The sequence below is a fragment of the Coffea arabica genome, chromosome 9c (genome assembly GCF_036785885.1).
Source record: "Coffea arabica cultivar ET-39 chromosome 9c, Coffea Arabica ET-39 HiFi, whole genome shotgun sequence".
Lineage (NCBI taxonomy): Eukaryota > Viridiplantae > Streptophyta > Magnoliopsida > Gentianales > Rubiaceae > Coffea > Coffea arabica.
In genome coordinates, this window is record NC_092326.1 from 41,096,505 (window position 1) to 41,109,692 (window position 13,188).

Here is a 13,188-nt window from a genome sequence, read left to right on the forward strand (position 1 = left end):
AGTCGTAATAAATGATTAAATTCTGTCAATCAGAGGTGAAACGGTCAAAAAATTGTCAAGATTTTAGAACTCATTTTTAATGATGTTTGAGACTTGTGAAGTTCGCATGAAGAGTAATGAGTTAAACACAAACATCGTCATCAACCTCAAGCAGCAAATATCCAGTCATGTAAATTGATGCTTGAAACATCATAGACGCCACCTAGTAATTTGCACACATATACTTGTTCTAGAGTTCAGGATCATAAAGCCTATCGCCTGTCATAAATTTTGTACCAGATGATGATACAACTAAATTTTTTATGCTGAAGTAAAAGTCGATCATTGGTGGAGAATGATTCAGCTGACAAAGGCAAACAAATAGCTAAACTCAAGATTTATGATAGCACTTGCCATATTTGCTGCAAAACACATTTTCTTAGATTACGCAGCTATTCACCTTATCAGACTGACAAAAGTGTTGCATTATTCATCTAATGAGCTTCACTGATGAATTCATTGCATTATCATCTCCAGGTGCAATAGTGCTAGAGGTATGGTAGTTTGTACATCTGACAAGCTTTTAAGTCTAGATTTGACACATTCATGGCTTGATATGCAATTGAATATCTGATGCCAGTAGCCTCCAGGCATAAGGATTGGCTCCATGGTTCTGCGATTTAAATGGTAGCTCTGTAAATTATATGTCTAGTTAAAGCATCTCTTTAGCTGTGAGGTTTTGCACAAACCTGAATCAGATGTTGTTTTTGAATTAAAATTCCACAGAACTGACAAATGATTCATTAGAATAAAACCAGAAATGGAACAAAATATATGCAAATACACCAGTAAAACCATTCAACTTCTTAACTAGTCATTTGACAGGTCCCGTAATAATTTGATTTCAGTATAGGAACTAACGATGATGAACAAATAATACACGTACAACGCAAAGTGGGTTGCTACTTTTTATAAAGGATTGGCATACAGGGGAACTTTCAAAAATAAGGTCTACATGTATCTCTGTCTCTCATCTTCTCCATTCGATTGACAAACCTCCTGGTGCATAAAGCAAGAAAACTGCAGTCTGCAGAGGCTGTTGGGTTTTAAGGATAAAGGTGCACCAACACCGTCTCCATGAAAGCTGCTAGCAGCACTTTTCATCAGGTTCAATGTCTTAGGGTAATGATCCTTCTTGTTCATCATACATAATTCTGAAGGGTTTTGGATTGCTTGATCATGTCCATCATTGTGTGCTCTCTTTGTCATTATCTAACAAATCAAAAAAACAGAAAGAGATTTCGGTAACAGCAAAAAACATAAAGGAATACAGAGACACAGAAAGAACAGGAATAAGGACTTAGAAATGTCAAAGCATGCCACTGTATATTGCATAGCATTTATTTCATTCAGCAACCGCATGTAAAGAAGAAAGGAATATCAGGCTTTATATCGATCCTGGATCTAATGAAGGAAAAGAAAAGTTAAAGAATATTTGCAAAAACAATTTCTAGCAAATTTCTTCTCATCTTAATGCAGATCTTAATCTAAAATGGTTTTAATTCATGATAAATAACTAAGATACTTGACTGTAATTGATGTATAAACTTGAATATTCATTTTGAAGTTTTGCTCATAATTTTTTTCTTCTTTTCTTTCCTTGAAAATGTAGAACACAAGAAAATGATTTTCTTTTCCCCTTAGCGTTTACTGTCCTCTTGTCGCCAAATTCTCAGTTTCAAATCAAACTTCAGTGACTCAAAGGAGTTCAGAAAATCACCATTTCTAAGAATTTCTTTTACTGTGCCACGGTGAACTGGATTACCACTCACAATCATCAATTTAAATACCTTGTAGACTTAGTAAGGTCAAAACTCTAAGAGGAAAACTAGCAGAATGACTTCTTCAAGTATGTATGAACATAAGATAAACCAGTTCTTGCAAATCAGAGTGTATTGCAGTACATTCAAAATACTTAAACAGCATATGGTCATATCTATAAAAGCATGTATGGATTGTCAATGTGACACGTGCTTATATATTTATATGTATAGCTGTAGTATCTACAAACATGAATGGTAAAAGCAGGTACCTTGAGTTACAATCCTCTGGAGTCTGGACCAAGAATTCACACTTCGCCTAAACACAAAAGGTCCTTGGTTGCTATAGCAACTAGATTTGCGTATCTGAGCAAATGAAGATCTAATCCCACAAAAGTATAAGAAACACCTCTGTTGTGTTTCAAGCATTGCTACCTGCACACGTGATGGGAGGAATACATCATTAACTTTGAATGTGTGGCCACTGACCTTAGCTAGATATATGCAATCAAATACAGATCCATTCTACTGAATACTTAGGAAAGAAATAGATGGAGGACAATAGGGAAGAAAGCTTACACTGACTTGGATAATGCGTCAACAAATCTTAAGAAATCTAATAACTCATATGAGATGCAGGTGGAAATGTGGAATGAACTGCTCAATCCTCTGGACCAAGTAGTCGCACTTCGCCTAAACAAAAATGTCCTTTGTTGCTGTTGCAACTAAAATTATTTAGCAGAGCGAATGAAGATCTAATCCCACAAAAGTATAAGAAACACCTCTGTGTGTTTCAAGCATTGCTATCTGCACATGTAATAGGAGGAATATATCATTCATTTTGAATGTGTGGCCATTCACGTTAGCTGGATATATACAATCAAATACAGATCCATTCTACTGAATACTAAGGAAAGAAATAAATGGAGGACAATAGGGAAGAAAGCTTACATTCACTTGGATTATGTGTCAACAAATCTTAAGAAATCTAATAACTCATACAAGATGAAGGTGGAAATGTGGAATGAATTGCTGTTTTGCTCCATTAAGACCTCAGTTCCCAGCTGTCGAAGGACCACCAAATTTTCAAACAGTATTTCAAAAAGAACCAGAAAGACATAAAATAGAATCTGCTTAACATACTACCACAGATGGTCAGTAGTTCCCAATTCAGAAACTTAGAAATTACAATTTTTAAAATACTACACAAATATTGCATGTTCAAATAGTCAACCGAATTGCAGAAAATAGAATATCACCAATAAAGTCTACACTTAAGTTTAATCAACCCAACCACATCACACACCTTGGGAATAACCATGTGCTACATCATGACAAGCTATTACCTTAATCGTGATGAACTCTTCCTGACTGAATAATCTGTGGAATGCCAGGCATCAACTCAACCATTACCAGTAGTCTCCACAAGAACAAGAGCCACCACGAAAATGATGAAATCGGTTAGTATCTCTCAAAATGATTTCTCTGCCCACCAGCTGTGAGACAAACTTGAATGCTGTATGGCAATCACCACATACTCTAATGTTTTTCTTGATGCGAATTGTGGACCCATGAGGTGTATTGAGGAGAGCAAATGCTAGAGCAAGCTTTTCACTATGGCACTGCAACCTCACTTCCCTCTCCTGTTGGTCCACGTACCAAAGCACATGACTAGTGTCCGGGACATACCCAATTTCTCTAATTTTATCAGCAATCTTCTCCCACATCCTACGAACCTCATTTCTCTGTGGGTGGGAATCATCATTTGCCACAAACATATGGACATTATTCTCAATCTCTAACCAACTACATGCAGGTTCCTTTTTTACGCCACTGTCATTCATCATTTTTCTCACATTTGCAGCATCCCTCAATCTACCAGCAGAGGCATAGATGTTAGACAGCAATATGTGAGGTCCAGAATCATATGGATCAAGTTCAAAAACCTGCTCTGCAGCATAAGCACCTAAATCTATGTTCTTATGCATTCTGCAAGCTCCAAGCAGCGCTTTCCAGATTGCTGCTGTGGGTTTGATTGGCATTTCCTTTATGAACTTTTCAGCATGGCCAAGTTGACCGGCACGACCAAGCAAATCAACCATTGTCACGTAATGTGAGATATCCGGTTCTAATTTCAATTTCTTCATCAATTCAAAGTAGTATAGTCCTTCCTCTAAAAGCCCAGAATGGCTGCAAGCAGTTAGAACACAGAGGAAGGTTACTTCATTGGGTAAAATTCCCCTGCTACGCATTTCCTCAAAGCATTCTACAGTTTCCCTTCCAAGTCCATGTTGCGCACAAGCAGTAAGCATTGAGTTCCATGAAACCACATCGCGTTTCACCAGCCTATCAAAAACCTTGTGAGCATCCTCGATGCTACCGGCCTTCCCATACATGTCAAGAAGAGTATTCCCAACAAAAGCTATAAGCTTTAACCCCGATTTCACCAAATGCCCGTGTACCCATTTTCCCTGCTCCAAAGCTCCAATACTTGCACAAGCTGCAAAAACACTAGAATACGTGAAATGCGTGGCCTCAAAACCTGCCTTTTTCATCTCCGAAAACAGCCTCACTGCAATCGCAGCCTCACTCTTCCTAGCGTGGCCTGCAATCAAAGCATTCCAACAAACCTCATTCTTGCTCATCAACCCGTCAAACACCACTTTTGCCTCTTCCATTTGGCCACACTTCGCGTACATATCAACAAGAGCACTCCCAACATACACATCATCACCATGACCGCTTTTTAAGCAAACCGCATGAATTTGCCTGCCCTCCATCTCCCCAACAGCAGTCGCCGCCTTCAACACACTCCCCAAAGTAAATTGATTCGGCACGAATCCATCCCTCAACATCTCCACAAACAAACCCAACGCTTCCTGGGCTCTATCGTTCTGCGAAAACCCAGTAATCACGGCAGTCCAAGAAACCATATCCCTCTCAGCCATTTCATCAAACACCTTGCGCGCCTCAACTGGCGACCCACATTTGGCATACATATTAATTATCGAGTTTTGCACAGCAACATAGTTACGATAACTGGAATTCAGGACATGGGCATGGACGAGCCTTCCTTCCTTCAGCCTCCCCAGCTGGGTACAGCGTTTAAGGAGTTGGTTGTAGAGAGTGGCGTTTGGGTCCATCGCACCATTATCGATGAGGCCCAGCACGTAGAGACCATTGGGGGTCTTCCTGAGAAGGTCTTTGTCTTGGATTATCCCGCCAAAAGATGCTCCGGTGAATCCTCCGATGTCGTCTTCTAAGTCTAAGGGGGCAGTGGCGGCGGAGCTGGCGAAATGGCGTGAAGAGAAGAGGACTGTTTTCAGTATTGAATCGGAGAAGGGCGGATTTGTTATATACCTTTTCATCTATGCCGATGCCGAGTTACGCTGCTATTGTACACCCGGTTTTTCAAGCAGCGGCGTTACTGACAGTTGAAATTTAACGGCCAGAAGGGGTATTTTCGCAAAATTCAATTATGAATAATTCGTTTTTTGGCCCAGGCAATGAATAATTCGTTTTTTGGCACTATCCAGTATCCACTCCACGAATTAGCTTAAGAGCTATTTTTGTGTCACCTAATCATCCAAGATTGGGCTTAGGAAATTTGTTCACGTAACTACTAGTGGAATATTAATTTTATAACAATCAAGTAAAAAATTTCTATTTAAAATTGAAATTAATTCTTTATTTATTGATAATAAACTGACAAAAAGGAAAAAAAAAATACTTGTTAATTCTTTTGTTATTCATGATTGGCCAATTTCAATGTTGCACGATATGTTAATTGTAAAGTGTGAACTACACAATAGCTCAATTAGTCCTTCATTTTCTTTTTATTTCGGTTGAGCTAATTAAATTAGCATCCTTTTCTACTGTAAATGAGGTATAAAATCTCTTCTATTAATAAGATGAACTAGAAACTACCCAATATTTCCCTTCCACCTTGAATCATGGATAACCATTTTTACGGCATACATAACAATTAGAATTTAATTTAATATCCTGCATATAATTCACATATAATATATCCGTCGAGAAAACGTTTATCTAGTGATTAAAATTGAAATTCAAGAATTTAGAAGCCTTAAATTCGAATCCTCGCTCCCCTCCTCCCTTCTTAAATCCTACCGCTTTTCTATTAGAGGGGAAAGAATCCACACACGTCCAGCCTTGTTTTTTTTTTTTTTTTTTTTAATTGGAAATCGCGTCCAAGCTTGTTTGATTATCTCTAATTTTTCATTGCCAAAATAAGCATAAATTGTAAGTTTGGGGTGCCATTCTGCATGAATCAGAATCAAGAGAATCCCCTTACAATGGATCAAATGGTGGGGTGGGTTGGACTTGGACCCTATGAAATCGCCATCATTCACACAAAGTTAGTGAACAACAGCCGAGGTAGTCACCGTTCATTAGTAACAGCATCCAAAAAGTTCTCATTGGTGCAAATCAAAGAAACTTTTCTCTTCAACTCACACACTTGAAGCAGTCACAATGAATCAAGTTACATCCAAGCCAACTAGTCGTTTAGTCACTTCTCAATAAAATTCTACATTGATATGACATTCTTCCTCAAGACATGACGACAACTTTGGTAGACAAGATTATGACGGTGGTGCTGATTCTTTTGCTGTTGGTTTTCCGGGCTCTAGCACAAGATCGAAGCCATGGCAACCCTGATCTTGAAGCCATTTTGGGTGGCGATCGGGAATCTTCCCAAAATTCAAGATATGATGTTGGGGTACCTCAATACAGAGTTAAGAACAGACGCCACGAACATATGCCCTCGACCTGAACATAATATACTCGATCTCCAGGATTATCTCCAACATATGTACTATGGTTCTAGGTTTGGAAACTTTCTTTGACGCAGTCTTTTTTCTGTTTTTTGCTTTTTGCCTTCTCTTATATATATGCTTCTTTTTCCTTGTTAGGTTTGGTGCTTCCACATTAGACGTTTCAGTTTGGATAGAAGTTTTGGAAATAATACCCAAAACTTCTACCATGTAGACGATTGCTGCAGTAGTATTTGCTCTAGCGCACTTGTGTAAATAAAATGTTTGAAGATTGAAACCTTTATGATTTTTTTTTTTTTTTTGTGGATATAAACATGCTAGCTATTTGCCAACAATGACCCTAGAGGGCTGTATCTATGATAAGTAATAACTTCTCTATGATTAACATAGCAATAAAACTGTACCTGATATGTTGCATTGCTACGAACCATGAAGTCAGTGAACCTCAGTTCAGTCTTGAAATGAGACCAATTCTTCATTTCTTTCAGATAACTTCACAATGGCAGACAATTCTTTGTCAGTGATCGGAGAGAATAGATCCAAACCAGGACCATCCACCCGATCCAAACTTGAAAGATTCGAGTGCAAAAGTTATTATTATTTTATGTCACTGCATAATATTCCATTTGCTCGTAATTTTTCCTACCACAGGATTTTGCTTGTAGAATTTGCTACTTTTAAAAATTGAGCGTGTATCACGTGGAGTTTTGTCTAGTATAAACATTTGCCACCTTTATTCTCTTGCAATCTTTTCATATAGCACATCAACGTTTTTTCGTTGTTCCTCCGAGGTAGCCGATCTGGTGGTGTAGTCCCTAGTTAGGGCATCCACCAGAGTTACCCTTGTAATAAAAATAGAAAATAACCCAACAATTCAAATAAGGGTTGGATCTTAAAGTGAGATCAGGTCTTTTTTTTGAAAAAAAAAAAATCAACGTTTTTCACGTTAATCAGTATAAACGTGATTAACGCACAAACAATCAAATCATACAACAGTTGGTTGCACTAATTCATTTCATCGCCTACAACTTTTCTGGAATTGGAATATGGGTTTCTTTTACACCAGAAACTTATTTGGATTCCTACGGTTTGGCCTTTTTTTTTTTTTTTTTTTGGTGGGGTGGGGCGGAGGGGGAGGGATTTTTTTGTTTTTTCATGAATTCTTCTTTTACATGTTTTTCAATTACTTTTCTATCTCACACATATTATGTCTTAAAAAGTACTACAATAATTTTCATGCAGAAATCTCAAAAAAAAAAAAAAAAAAAACAAAAAATGCAGTCTAAACAACATCTTATCACTGGGGTATTTAGATTTTCTATATCTTTTCTTGGTTTATCTTACCCTTTTTCATAACTTGGCAATTGACTAATATTCTATAGGACGTACAATACCACCTAACATGCTACTAATTTTCTCTTCATTTTAAGAGTATTTAAGAAAGAAAATGCGTTGTAAAGCAAATGACTAGTGAACTAAATGAATCAAATAAATCTAACAGCAATATCATACGAGGCTTTGTGTGTATTCTAACGAATTCATACCAATATTACAGCTTACTTGGATTAGAAACGGGAAAAAATTAGTGGTTTTAGATCCTGTTTAATAACTTAATAAATTTAATGGATTTAAATCTTAATATATTCAGACTGTTTCATAATAACAAATTAAACATTTGAATTAATTAAGTGGCACTAAATTTATTAGGCAAAACTTGCTTCAAAAATTAAAAGATAAGTTATTTACTTATCACTGAATGTAATGTGCATTCAAATGTATTAGATTTAATACTTAACAATTCAATAACTTAATGGATTCAAATTTCAGATTTCAGACCTCAATTTTCAAATATCAATTTTATCAAATGCACTTTTAGTTCTGTACGAATTTCATTTTATACGACAATTCTATTTTGCCATTAAATATCCAAAATTATAAGGTTCTAAAAACACAAGGCACCAAATTAAATGCACTATAATTAAATATAGGATATGCAGTAGTTGGAGTTTGGTAAATATATAAAGGATCAAATATGCTACTTTTGAAGCATACAGGATGAAATTGATATGCTAAACTTCAAATGCAAAGAATCGTAAAGAAGCTAGTCCAAAAGACAAGGGACTAAAATTGTGATCCTCATTTATCGCTTTAAATAATACAAGATCATTCTTAAATCTAGTTTAATCCAAGGGATGCTCGAGCTTCACCATAGTGGGCATGGAATCAGAATATGTTTATGGTAAAGTCTAGTTCACATTTTGAATCCTTTTTGACTCAAGAAACTTCTTCTTTATCAATAGACAACAATCACAATGCCACTGACTCTACCGGCACCCTTTCCTTCATCTACACTTATAAATTCACCTCCCTCTTCTCTTCTTCACCAACAAAACTAAACAAGTACAGATTTCTTGATAATTAATCCCTCCCATCCCTCAGTACTTCCCACCTCAAAAATTTTTCTATAAAGTAATGGAAGTTGAATATGGCAAGACGTTGGTGGAAAACCGAAACGCTAGGCTTCCTCCAGAGAGAGGGCAGATCAAATGTATGATAATCCAGGGGTTAGTGAAAAAAGTGGCGACTGTCACGAGAGGAAAAAGAGAAGGTGGCTACTGAAGTTCTGCTACGAAGATGTTATCTCCTGCTACGAAGATGTATGATACATATATATATATATATATATTTTGAGATCATATAGAGAGCTCATGATGTTAAAGTCTTGAAATCACAATTAAATCTCTTGATTTTCTCTTGTCATTTTCTCTTTTGATTACATGTGGGGTGCCTCGATTTTTCTTATACCGTATTAGTTAGTTTGCAGCAGTATGCATTTTTCATAAAGCATTCAGCGAAAGTTGATTAGTTTTATTTTTGTTTGATAAAGATGAGAGGAAATTGAGACATATCCCCTATTCTCATATATTCCTTAAAACTAAGTTAAAAATTAATACAACATGCCGTAATTTAATTGCTGATGGATATAGCAAACAAAGTGTGTAATTCTTTCTTTTTATTTATTTATCTCTGGGTGTCAAAAACGCATGGCAATGCAGACTAACATCATGAAATGAAATTTCAAAACAAAAGCAACAATGATTCTCCAATTAATCAACTTACACGTTAATTAAATGATCGTGAGATCTCTCGTTCCACTTTCAAATTCCCTCATCTATTATTCCTTTCAAATACATGTTGTACTATGTGTTTTCCATCTTTCTACTTTTTTTTTTTTTCTGACACAGTGGGTATCCGGGATTCGACAGATTATATTTCCGGGTCCGACTATTTTCACTGCGCTTGGGCCTCCACCTCCCAGAAGACACAAAACGATAATAGGGATTGAACCGCGACCACCCGGTGCCATGACCTGATGAGGCTCCCAACACTAGCCGAGCCAACCCCGGGGGTCCGTCCATCTTTCTACTTATTAACTGCTTGTACCTTGTATAAGTTTGAATCTTAAACTAATACCAACGCAGTTCCGGGAAATCATCCATTTTGCCTCCGTCTAGAAATTGTCGACCGGCTTGCTTAATTAGCACGATTCAAGAGCCACGAAAAAAAGTATAAAATTTACATGATTGAGCTTTAACTTTTTGATCTACCAATATGCTAATTGAAATGTTCCGACAGTGTTTGGGGATTTACTACAAGAACTACATGATTGAATAAGAAAAGTAACCCAAATAGAATATATCCATTTTTTAATGGCAAAAGTTAAACGCACGTTCAGGAAGGCTATAAATTTTGGTGCTCACATTTGCTGGAAACTTTTAATTAAGTAAGGTCCCTTGATCAATATGAGATAAAATAAAGCCAAAACTTCATACAGAGAACTCAATTGAATACATTGCGTTATTCATCACTTGATGCATGGACTAAATCTACGAATTAAAACAACAAAATAGTTCTTCTTAATAGTCTATTATTTCTCATGGTTGATGCATGTACTCAATCTTTTAAACCGAAACAATAGAAAATGCTTCTTTCTATTATTATGTGTGTGTGTGTATATATATTATTCATCAGGGGAAGCTTGATCGATTCCCTTTGTTAATTTGAACAGAAACACCATTGTCTGAAACCTTTTGACTAAGAAAAATTCTTGTGTTGATTAAAGCTCCCATACTATATCCCCATATTCTCAAACCTGCACCAAACATACCTACCTCCGGAGTTGCATGTCTGGTGCTAGCTATATATATATATACAACTATAAAACTGATTCTCTTGTCAGTTTTTTCACCAACACAATCATCAACTACTACAAGTTTCTTCAGAACATATTCTCTTCTCTCGTTAATCGCCCCACCAAAAAGTAAAACAGAAAAAAAAAAAACCCCCCTAGAATTTCATTTCTTTCCTTAAGGGCGTAATCAATTAATATCGTGCAAGGGACAAAGTTGAGAAAATATATGGATACCTGGGTGATGGAAGGTGAAGGAAGTGACGAGTCAGAGAAACCCAAAACGAAGCTTCCTCCGGAGAGAGGACAGATCAAAGCAAGGATATTTAGAGGATTGGTGAAGAAAGTGGTGGCTGTCGCAAGGATGGGAAGAAACGAAGGTAGCAGCAGAAGTTCAGCATCGACATCACCTCCTGCTAGCTCCTACAATTCAGATGCCCATTCAGAATATTAATTCTTATGACTTTATTATCTCTTTCACCCTTTTTGGTTTTTTTTTTTTTTTTTTTTTTTAAGGGAGTTCATCACCCTATGGTAAATGTTTGAATTTTTTTTAATATATTTACACAGTCGATGAATCCTTTCGTATGGATAGGTCTTTCCCCTGTATGTACGGTCTTTCCCCTGTATTTACACAGTCCGCGATGGCCTGAAGAAGTATTTTTATTTGTTTCTGCTAACCCAATCTAGGGTAACGTTATACTTTGCAGATGTATTCGTTTTTTTTTTTTTTTTTTTTTTTTTGGCTGTTCAACCAACTTAATACTTAATTTTTTTCCCCTCGAACCTATGAGGAAAAGCTAAAGGATTGGCTGTTCAACCAACTTAATACTTTTTTTCTTCCACCAAACTGTATCTATTTACCAATACGCTACAATTAATTGTTAATAGCTATTTAATAATGTCTTGCTTTTTATTGTTCATCTAATGGATCGTGTTTAATTACCGGTTCCTTTAGTTATTAGGAAAAAAAATATTTTTGCCAAAACAAATAATAATTATCATTTTTTAACGTTGATTGTTAACAATTATTTATTGCCTGATCTGACCCAATATATTGGGTTAGCAAAAAAGTGCCTTTTTGCCTACTTACATTCATATTTACCTATCAATTTCTCTCTGTTAATTGTTGCCTTTTCCTCGTCACTTTTTTTTTTTGTTATTGTTAATGATTACTTAATTAGTTGGCCTGCATTTTAGCTGTTCAAAATAAAATTTGCCTCTCTATTAGTATTTTTTCCTTGAACAAAATCTTTTTTTTCGTATATTTGTCTAAAGAGTTGCACTTTCTGTTGCTGGCATCGATTTTTGCAATCTACTTTCTGCGCATCTTAATCGAATACATCCTCAGCCATCACTTCTGATTACTTCCATTTGGTGGAGAGTTGTATTTGATGGGAAAGTTGGTACCTCTATTTTACTAAACTACCCAGCCTTTATCTTTCCGTTTGCTCAGTTTCTCTTTTTTCCTTATTTCCTGCTCATGGACATATTTGTAAAAATGAAGTGACCGTCATTGTTGCCTTCTGCCAAACATCACCTTTCAGCCTTGCTCTGTTCAGGGATAATCCGTTGTTTTCCCTTTGTACAGTGGTTGTTACCATTACCTGGTTTGTTCTAGCAGAACCTCGGCAGCTTACCATCATGATCGGCGGTAGATCTACAGCTGCTGCATCCTCCCTTCTAATCCCTTTCGGCTGCTTTTTTTCTAGACAGAATAGAGGTTAGCTATCAACTTCCTTCTTCTCTTGCTCTTGCTTCTTTTTTGCCTTTTTCATTACTAATTTCCTGACTTTGTTTCAGCTTGCAAAGTTGCTATCTCTGCTGTTTTGCTGGTGAGTGCCTTGCTCCAAGAACGTTTAACTTAGTCCCTCTGCATCTGTTGAGCTTTTTTTTACAAAAAAATAATTGCTTTCCTTTTTTCCCTTGTTGCTTTGTCATTTTACTTAGTTATTGCCTTCTTTTTCCAGCAACGGTTTCTTTCTTTTCTTGCGCACCAGCTTAATGCCTTTACTTTTTTCATTGCACTCGGTCTATTAGCATGGGCTTATTTTTCCTTGTTCTGTTTCTTTTCGCTATTAGCTTTTGTATGCTCAATTTTATCGTGGTACCGCCTGCTTTTCTCTGATTCTGCCCCGAAGCTTTTTTTGCAGCCAGACAGGTTAGTGTTTCTGGTTCTCCTCTCTTTCCTATTTCTTTTATATTTTGCTATCTATATTCCGTCTCTATCACTTGTATTTTCTGCTATGTGGTTGGTTGCATCTTCTTAGAGCCTCACTTCTTTGACTTGAATTGCGAGAGCTTATTTACTACTTCCCGAAACTTTTGGATGACTTTGTTGGGTTAACAAGGAGCTTTTCAACTCCTGTTCCTGTACTATTACTGCTGAAGGATGGAAATTATA

The 13,188-nt window shown here is 36.5% G+C and overlaps 1 protein-coding gene and 1 long non-coding RNA gene across 3 annotated transcripts; one reads left to right on the forward strand and one right to left on the reverse strand.

The window, feature by feature from the left end:
• Positions 1-820: 820 nt before the first annotated feature.
• LOC113707811 (pentatricopeptide repeat-containing protein At3g24000, mitochondrial) lies at positions 821-5,304 on the reverse strand. Of its 2 annotated transcripts, XM_027230130.2 has the most exons (4): positions 3,146-5,304; positions 2,379-2,606; positions 2,072-2,234; positions 821-1,251 (listed from the first exon to the last, which is right to left on the reverse strand). In XM_027230130.2, the coding sequence occupies exon 1, from the start codon at positions 5,165-5,167 to the stop codon at positions 3,209-3,211; it is 1,959 nt and encodes a 652-aa protein (XP_027085931.1). In that variant the 5' UTR covers positions 5,168-5,304; the 3' UTR covers positions 821-1,251; positions 2,072-2,234; positions 2,379-2,606; positions 3,146-3,208. The 2 variants fall into 2 exon arrangements, with proteins under 2 accessions (XP_027085931.1, XP_071921177.1); XM_072065076.1 differs by lacking the exons at positions 821-1,251; positions 2,072-2,234 and adding an exon at positions 2,751-2,863 and having other exon boundaries at positions 2,467-2,606.
• A 3,625-nt stretch (positions 5,305-8,929) lies between these two features.
• On the forward strand, positions 8,930-10,090 carry LOC140014454 (uncharacterized). The gene is made up of 2 exons (XR_011821216.1): positions 8,930-9,252; positions 9,862-10,090. It is a non-coding gene; the product is annotated as an uncharacterized lncRNA (long non-coding RNA).
• The last annotated feature ends 3,098 nt before the right edge of the window (positions 10,091-13,188 follow it).

Coding starts and splice junctions, on each gene's coding strand:
- LOC113707811 (XM_027230130.2), bottom strand. CDS start 5,167: ATGAAAAGGTATATAACAAATCCGCCCTTCTCCGATTCAATACTGAAA.